General features: G+C 45.7%; 1 protein-coding gene across 1 annotated transcript; it reads right to left on the reverse strand.

Moving 5' to 3' along the window:
- Window positions 1-5,173: 5,173 nt before the first annotated feature.
- On the reverse strand, window positions 5,174-7,096 carry klhl34 (kelch-like family member 34). The gene is made up of 2 exons (XM_030079768.1): window positions 5,668-7,096; window positions 5,174-5,577 (listed from the first exon to the last, which is right to left on the reverse strand). The coding sequence occupies exons 1-2, from the start codon at window positions 7,094-7,096 to the stop codon at window positions 5,174-5,176; spliced, it is 1,833 nt and encodes a 610-aa protein (XP_029935628.1).
- Window positions 7,097-9,545: the final 2,449 nt, after the last annotated feature.

Raw genomic sequence — 9,545 nt, forward strand, 5'->3', positions numbered from 1 at the left:
CAAGCGCACACACACACACACACACGTGCGCACCACCGGCACACACACAAGATGCTCTGGTGTCCTGATTGTCATTCCGGAAAGATTTGAACAAATCGCAGCTGACGTCTGACTTTTCAGTTTTGATGCATCAAGTGACAGGAAAACATTGGCGTTAGCGCAGACAGTAATGCAGCGTGTAAAGAGTGAAGAGCAGGGACGATTTCACATGCCGATACGCTTTCAGCCGCCACAGTGTACATCTGCGACATGACAGATTTTATGAGGAGGCTTCGACGTTAAGCCTGAGTGATTCAGGGCTTACTCATGCCCTCATGTCACATCTGAGTAAATCTACTAGCTGACTGGTTATGCCACTCCAGCTGGCTCGAGGGCGGAAGGTAGACTGATACTAATGTGTATTTCCATGTTGGCTTTTGTGTTATTTACCTAAAACAAACTTTAACTTGAACCATCATCTTATGATATAGAATCATCCAATCACCACGCTGAACCGGAACTTAACAAGAGTGACTTTTATCTGATTGGTCCTCCTGACGCGGGCGGGGATAACGTCCCTTCCCTCGGGGATTACAGAGTCGTATCTGTATGAGCTGTCATTGGTATTAACAGTATATCATCCTGCTTGTTGTGCCATGTTTATACTGACTGCACAGTGTAAAATAAAGTCTCATAGACAAAGTGACATACATTGTATCCTATCGAGCCCTATACTTGATGTCTATGATGATATTTACTGTACAGCGAGTGTTACTGTACTGTATAGGCGAGCAGAGAACAATAAGCACAGGTCTTTTTTTTTAAACAAAGTCATCTCGGGTTCTGTCTCTTGGGTTTGGAGAGCTATGTTTGTGCTGGTTTGTTAGAATTATGTACTGTGCTGGGCTGGACCTAAAGCATGCACACCCCATAGCTCTCCTGAGATAGGACCCCAGTCGAAAGAAAAATCCACCCTTAAACACCTCGACACTGTTAAAACAAACAGCCAGCGAATGTGTATCTTTCATTTAAGGGCCCATTATTTTTACGTAGTGGTTTTCTCCTTGCAGAAAATACATTTTCACATAATCATCCCTGTCACAGACTGCGATTTAACATCTGCACTGTGCTTTCTTAATTGGGCCGGAATCAATTGAATTCTGCTGCTGCCACTTACCAACCAAACTAATTATTTTGCTGACATAAAAATACTAATACTGCCATACATGCCAAATAAGATGCAAATTTCTATTTTGTCCCCTTCATTTTTTTGCATGTTAAACTATAGCTACCCTGCCGTGGGGGTTAGATCAGTGTCGACGGATGTCTGGCTACAAGCTGATTCGTCTGAGAGACCCCTGCGGTGCACAAAGGGATATTAATTTAGTGAAAATTAATTTAATGAAAAGCACAAACCGGAATATAACTGCAGTCCAGGTCCACAGGCACGTCACATCGGCTACTCCAGGAGCGATTCCACTTTTGAAACGTGACAATCTCCAGGTGTGGCTGATCGTATCCGAAATGCAGTGAACCTTCCCGTTTGAATTACCTGAAACTGCCTGCTAACCAATATTGATTTACCCACTTTCCTGCTTTACTAAGAGGAGACAGAGTCACTACAGCTGTGGTTGTGTGCAACAGGTCATCACAGGTGGTCAAACACCTAGCCACTAGCACTATTATTATTATTATTGTAATTATTTAAATTACACCAAATATTATCAGATTATAAAAAAAAAAAAAAAAAAAAAAAATCTGTGAAAGGAAATGTGTTGACACCTTTTTTTAACGCAAAAATCATATCATAAATTATGTTGAAGGAGTTTGGAAAATCCCATTCATTTCTCCTATAGTCAATCCGATTTTTGATCCGGAAGTAATTAAAATGCAAATGCAAAAATAAACAAACAAATTATGACATGACGTCTGGGGCCTAGGGAAGTCTGTTTTCAAGGGTTTATGTGGAAAGACATTCAGGGAAACTGAGGTAAACACTAACTGAGGTAGAAGTAGATGAGGCAAGCTGAGGAACAGTGGCTACATCAATACAGTTAATTACTACAAAGTAATACAGATCACATTATCACAGATCGACAATATAAACCAGTGTTAGAGACGCTGAGGGTGGATTTCTCTTCAAGACCATTTGGTTCTCTATGTAGTGCATGCCACATAGAAATGTGAGGACATATTTGCATAGGAATTGAAATATGGCTCTAATAAGAATATATTAGTTTGTTATTTGTACCGCTGCTGCCAAATGACTTACTACTCAGAGACACTGCATAAAACTATAAAAGCAATCTTTTACACACACACACACACACACACACATACACACACATACACACACACACAATCACACAGAGACATACCTACAAACACACACATACAGTGCACTCAGTTTGAATGCTCTTTCTATGCTGCTGCCCGTGGTTGGTTGTAGTAGCATGTGTTTGCTGTAGATAAATACACTACTACCTTTCTGTTTCTGTGTTTTAAATCTCTAGGTACAGATAGTAGATCTCTCTCCATAGAGTGAAAACTAAGTGTCATGCATATGATCTTTTTTTTTTTTTTTTTTTTTTTTTTTTTTTTGGCCAGACTGTCATTGAGCGAAATCTGTTGGATCTATAGTTTATGATATACAGTATTTATTTACTTAATCATTCTACGTGTTCTGTTGGAAGAGCCTGGGTCAATAAAGTTTAGTCATTTGGATGAAGACGTTTTGTGGTTTGTTTAGTTTTGGTGATATGGGAGACGAGGGAGGGGGCGGAAGTCGGGGAGAAGAGCGCCAGTAACAGCTGCTGTGCTGTCTCTGTCAACAGAGAGAGAGAGAGACGGAGAAAGAGAGAGAGAGAGAGAGAGAGAGAGAATCACAAACCAGGCAACATCCTCTCTTGCCAGTCAGCAAATTGACAGTCACCATTCAAACAAACACGCCACAAGTTGTCCATTTTGCAAGTCTGTTTTATTAGTAGCATTTTTTTTAAAACCTTCCTCAGATGTTTATGCACTTGGCCTGATCGCACCGAGCATATTTGGTGTGTTGGCATTCAAGACATTACAGCAGATTGGTTATGATGCCTGGAAAAGAGGATCGTGACAATTACCATTTGGAATGTTCAATTGTACAACTTTGCTATAAATTTGCATCAAATTGAAACAATAATTTTGGAAAAATAATGAATATATGCTGCAATAAATAAGAAATGACAGTTAATTTTGAGGCATATTCAGTATTAAAATAATGTTTTTCTTGAAATAAGTAGGATTAGGCAATTCCGCTTTTTTCTTGCATGATTCAACTTGTTTCCACATTTTTTTTTCTTAAAATAAGTGTAAAAAAAACTGCCAGTAAGATGTGGTAATTCCCCCTTTTTTGCACTAATCAACTTGTTTCCACATTAAAAAAAAAAAAAAAAATCATTTCTATTTATTTAAGTGTCATTTACTTGATACTAGTGGGTTAATCTGCCTTATTCTGCCTTGTTTCAATATACTTATACTTTTCACTTGTTTTTTAATAAGAAAAACAAGATTTTAATTGTGAATTTAAAACATCATGATTTGACAAGATGCAACGCTTTTGCAATACACAGAATGGAAATAGAGGCACATGTAATTCTAAATCATAGCTTCAAACGTAATAAACTATATTAAATAGGTAAGGTTTATGCAAACGACATGGATTAAAAGTTTAGCGCAAGTGGATTCAAACAAAGACGCCTTGTTAAAGACATCGGGAGCTTACATCAGCCGCATGTGATTCCACACTCATTCTTTTCTACTCAGTGGCTTTGACCCACTTTGTCCATTTGTCGGTGCAGATGGTGGAAATGAAACAAGGAACCAAAGACAGAAAAAGGCCACTCAGTACCTCTCCTCGGCTTCCCGCCTTCTGTTTCTATCATTTAGAAAGCATAAAACATTCATCGCTGGTAAATAAAACAGTAAGCACTTCTTGCTGCAGGAATGTTACATGCATGACACTTTTATCTACAACTCCCATGAAATATTCACCTCCCTTCGCGGCGGTTTTCATTGTCAGAGATGTTCTCTCCCAAAACATCCCTTATTCCCTGCTGCTGCCTTGTTTATCACCTTATCGCTCCCTCTTCCCCCCGTAAATAGTCTCTTCCTGAAAACTCAGCTTTCCAAGAAGTACCTTACATGACTTTCTCCCCTTTAAATCTAATCCCCTCTTCTCACTCTTATTCTCAATCTCTCAAAATCTCCGTTCGTCTTTTATTGCATTTCTTTTCTTATAACTTCTCTTGTCACCGGTCATGCAACAATCACAGGAATATTTCCCAGGCACTATCTGCCATATGTGCTCCTTATTAATGAGCACAAGTTAGGAGGAGTCCTCATCAGGTCGCTTGTAATGTCGTTAATCTAGGAGATCAATCTTAATCTACTGTTGCACTCACTGTAAGTAGCTCTCAGCATCACGCCAGTACTTCAAATATAGGTGCAAGTAGCTTTCTGAAAGATTTTGTTGGCATCTTTTTTTTTTTCGGTCTCAACACCTCATTTTGATGCCAACCTCAATCCTGTCAGATCAGTCTGCATCTGATTGATGTGATGTGCACATGCATTTCCCGAAAAAAAAAAAAAAAAGTCCATCTTAACAACTTGTGTAATTTTGTATGAAATCTTAAAGAGTTAAAATTCTGCAAGGTGAGGTAATTTCACTTGTTTCCATTGTATTTTCTCTTTGTAGCTGGAATAATGTGCATCTTAATAATAAGAAATGGGCAGTAGTTTAGATGAGGGGAAACCTTTGCCTCCAACTAAGAGTTTTTTTTTTACTGTGATTTTGTTTTCATCTGACATTTTTCTTATTCAATCATAGCTGCAACCTTACCTTAAACTTAACCCGATTCTCCTAAGTGCCTAACCTTAACATTAGTGAACTTTTTGGTTGACAAACAACGCTGTGCTGCCTGATGACAGCAGCACAAGAATCGTGCCCCCAGCATGTAATCTGCATTTCAAAGTTTGTCCTCATTTCCCAGAATTTGACAATATGTTGCACGGTGATGTAACCTAAAACCTAATTGTAGAGCAAGAGCAAGTCGATTTCCATTGGAATCAAGTGAAATTTTCTCACTGCAGTTTAAATACAAGACTGTATCACTTGTTAAGATGGATTTTTTTTTTTTTTTTTTTTTTTTTTTTTGCTTTAGTCTGGCAGGGGTAGCAGTGTGCACTCTGTCCCGCTTAGAGGTCTGGGGAGCTGGCAGATCTCTCGCCAGCGGTCTCTCGCCGTATCGTATTGCAGCACACTCTTTACCGTCACCTCCTGCCCGTCGTTCCACTTCTTCCCTCCAAACAGCAGCAGGCTCCCAGACGGTGTCGACGCCAGCCCGTAGCTGAATGAGCCGCTGAGAAGAGGCCGGAGGCGGGTCCAGTGGTTCACCCGCGAATCGTAGCGCTCGATGTCACAGAAGGGCTCGTACATCCCCAACAAGGCGTAGATGTGGCCGTGGGCGGTCGCCATACGATGACCAAATCTACCGATGGACATGGAGGCTCTCTTCTCCCAGACTTTGCCTTTCAGATCCCAGAACAGCACCTCGCGGCTGCCTCGTTGGTTGATACCGCCGTGGTTACGAACCTGGTTCCCACCTTGGTTTCCACCTTGGTTCCCACCTTGGTTAACACCCTGGTTCCCACCTTGGTTAACACCCTGGTTCCCACCTTGGTTAACACCCTGGTTGCCACCTTGGTTATCAACTCGGTTGGCAATCAGGAGGTTGCCATGGAGACCACCGGACACATAGATTCCATTACCCAGCACAGCCGAAGCGTGGCCGTAAACGGGGCGGGGCATTGTGGCTCCCCTCCTCCACGTCCCTGAGGCCATGTCGTAAAACTCAACCGAAGCCACAGAGGTGCGCGTGTTGGTCTCGGGGTTCGTGTGTCGCCCCCCGATGGCGTAAATCACATCCTCCACCACGCAGCAGGCAAACTGGACCCTCCTCTCCTGCATGGACCCCGCCTCCTCCCAGCATTCAAAACGAGGATCATACCGCCACACCTGGTTGGTCGTTGTCACGGTGACAGACTTGCCTCCATCCTCGTCTCCCTCCCTCACCTCCTCTCCTCCGATCACGAAGAGGAAGCCTCCCACCGAGCAAACGCAGTGCCTTCGCAGCCGCCGCGGAACACCGGAAGCCAGCGATGAAAACGTCCTGGTTCTCAGGTCGAAGGTCAGCATCTGCTGCTCGGGACAATCTGCCGCGGCGCCGCCTCCCACGAGGAGCACGCGATTGGGCAGAGCTCTGAGTGAGGTCTGCCGGCTCTGTCTGATTGGCTGAGCGGAGCCCAGCGCGTGGTACTCCAGCGCTCGAGTCAGCTGGCTTCTCACGAGCGGGGTGGCCATCGCTCTGTGGGCGTGGCTTAGAGCGGCGAGGTCAGAGGTGGCGACCAATCCGAAGCGCAGGCGGCTTAGCAGAAGATTCGATCTCAGCAGCGGCAGGGGGGCGTTTGCACCCAGCCAATCCAGAGCCAGTTTTATTAGCTCCACCTCCTTGACGCCAGGTATCTCATCGGCGTCCAGCACCGCCATCAGTGATTGGATGTTCAGCTCGAGAAGTCCCTCCCTGTTTTCTCGCAAGAGCGCCCTCATTTCCGTGGCGATGGTGTGATTGGCAGCTTCGAGCGAATTCGGGAGGCCGTGGCGTTCGGCCAGGTTGGCGTAGCGGCAGCAGTTGCCGGCGCACAGCCCGTCGGCAATGAAGCGCTCGCATATGGACACGGCCGCCTCCACCTGCAGGTACCTGGCGGCCTCCAAGACGACGGGAAGCGTGGACGGTGATAGGCTGAGCCAGCCGGAGTACAGGAAGTCCAGGACGGCCTCTAGACCGCCGGGGGTTAGCGCTGGGAGGCTAACGGAGGGTGCAAATCTCTCCAGCATGTTGTCCCCGAACAGAGCCCAGAAATAGTCGCTGGAGCTGGCCAACAAGGCCCGGTGACACGGGAACGACGCGCCCCCCGTCTCCAGGACGACATCGCACATCCGCCGCTCGGAGCGCAGGCGCTGGAGGCCGGCGAGGAGCCCCGTTCGGTGGGAGGAACTGTAGAGGAGGGAGTAGCTCTCCATCCGAAAGGACAGGAGGACAGGGAGGAAGGAAAGGAGGAGGAAGGGAAAGAAAAAAGGACAGGAGATTTGGGAGCGAGCTTCTTCGAGAGCGAGAGAGACAATGACAGGGAGACAAAGAGAGATTAGAGTTAGAGGACGTGCGGTGTATTAAAAGAGAATTAGCCTAGACAGGAAGGAGTAATGAAGCAGCAATAAAAGGGAAGCCTGCAAAAGGGGCGGCATAACAGGAGGAGACATTAAAGAAACAGAGTGAGGAAGGGAACTTTAGGCAATTTAGAAAAAGTGAGCATGCGGAGGTGAGGCAGGAGGAGCAGATAAATGCAAAAAAAAAGTGAGACAATGTGACCGACAAGCAAAGGCAGACAAAGGGAGCATGCTCGACAAAGACTTGCAGAGGGAATCTGGAGGGGATTAGCAGGGAAGCAGGAGAACGCAAAGAGGAGGACAGGAGGGGAGAAAGGAGGAGAGAGTCCGGCGGAGGAGAGGAGAGAGCGCGTCTTCCGAGGCGAGGTCGCTCCATCGGTGTGTTTGTCTGTCTCGCTGTCTGGGCATGTGACACGTTAGCAGCATGATAGGAAGGTTAACCAGCCACCCCGGACACACATACACACACTCCCGTGTACCACCCCCCCCCCCGGCCCATAAACGCACCCCCGTCCCATGATCTCCCTCCTGTCCCGAATGGTGTTTGGTGTTCGCCGGCTGCCCTTTTCTCTGCCTCCGGGAGGGAGTATCACACTAAGGCAAACATTAAACATACACACTAATCAGTGCGCAGATGCATCCATACACACACACACACAAAACACACACACACACCTACACACACACACAGAGGGCGCTTGGCAGGGTTGAGTGTCTATCCCGGTGGATGAACTCATCGGTAAATGCAGCTGCTGCAGCGTGCGCCCGAGATTCCAGGGCACGGTTGCCACGGCGCCTATCTGTGCCCTCATCGCCATGACGACAGGAATAGAAACACGGACACCAGCCAGACACACATCGGCCGGCCCGGCGGACGCGCCGCGAGGTACACACGTTGAACCCGGGGCGGCGTTTTTGGCCGAGCTTTCCCGCCGAGCCGGGCACCGGGAATTTTACAAATGTCAAAAAGGAGCGCGGCGCTTTTGGTGTCGGGCTAAGCCGTGCCCTTTTGCAAGGCATCTAACCTTTCCACGGCCTGCAGCCTACTATTTCAATATTCAGTGTTGTGGGCTGACGCTGTGCTATTATTTTCTATGAGGCGCTAGACGAGCAGAGAGGGGATGGAGGGAGGTAGACCGAGTTAAATAAGGAATGGATTTATTAGCCGTATCAGGCTCCGAGGTGTGTTTACGGTTGTCTGATTAATGTTCGGCTACTGTGCGGTGTGTGATTTGCCACTGTCTGGTTGACGCACGCTGATAAACACACACACACATGCACCTAAATATGCAAACAACATCTTTTTTTATTACAGTTACAATTTCTTGTGACTCTCTTGCAGCGTTTTTAGTGAGTTACGATCATCGGCTCTGAATAGATGCTGGCTCACAGTCACAGTCACAGTGTGTATTTGTGTGTGTGTGTGTGTGTGTGGGTGGGTGTTTGTTTTATGGCCGGGTTGCACTGGTCCAAAATTCAGTGCAAAGGACATACTCAGAAATAAAACTCCCCTCTGTTGAAACTGCAATGTGTTTTTGAATCTTTCCCACACAAAGTCAGAGCCCTCCCTCATGCTGTTTCTTTTCTTGCTAGAATATTCCACTATGACCTGATGCAGGCTAAACTTAGTTACAGCTGTCCACGGCTGTGTGTGTGTGTGTGTGTGTGTGTGTGTGTGTGTGTGAACATGTGATGTGATGATGTGACACGGGAGATATGGAGGAGCGTTGGCTGTGTGTGTGTGTGTGAGTGCGTGGGGAGATCTGTAATCTAACATTCCTTCCTGAATCGGATGGATTTTGAGGCTATAAGCTGGGATCAGAGCGACTCCACATGCGGAGCTGACACACACTCCGGCCTCAAACCCGGTGCACAACATATGTAAGGGATAATATACACCCAGACGGCCGGTATTGCAATGTAAACCCCAACGGGGCGATCAGGAAGGAGAAACAACAGGCTCTCGTATCGTAAAACACCAGCTGTCTGCACACCATCTCACTTATTACATGACTCAGTATCACTTATTACATGAATGGCAGCAATAATTTGACACAAAATATTAAGGCAACACTTTATTTACATTGTCCAGTGGTAACAATCAACTCTGTATCAGTTAACCTGCCGGGTGAATTTAGCTTTAAGCCAAATCTGGTCAAATTGTAGCACTTATGCTTAATATTGCAAATAATCCCATACAAATAAGCAAATTAAATAAATAAATAAAATAGGTATTTTATATCCACATGCGCGATGTAAATACTCAGTTTAGTATCGAACTTTTTTTTTTTTTTTTTTTTTTTAC

This window comes from Myripristis murdjan, chromosome 20, assembly GCF_902150065.1.
Source record: "Myripristis murdjan chromosome 20, fMyrMur1.1, whole genome shotgun sequence".
Taxonomy (NCBI): Eukaryota; Metazoa; Chordata; class Actinopteri; order Holocentriformes; family Holocentridae; genus Myripristis; species Myripristis murdjan.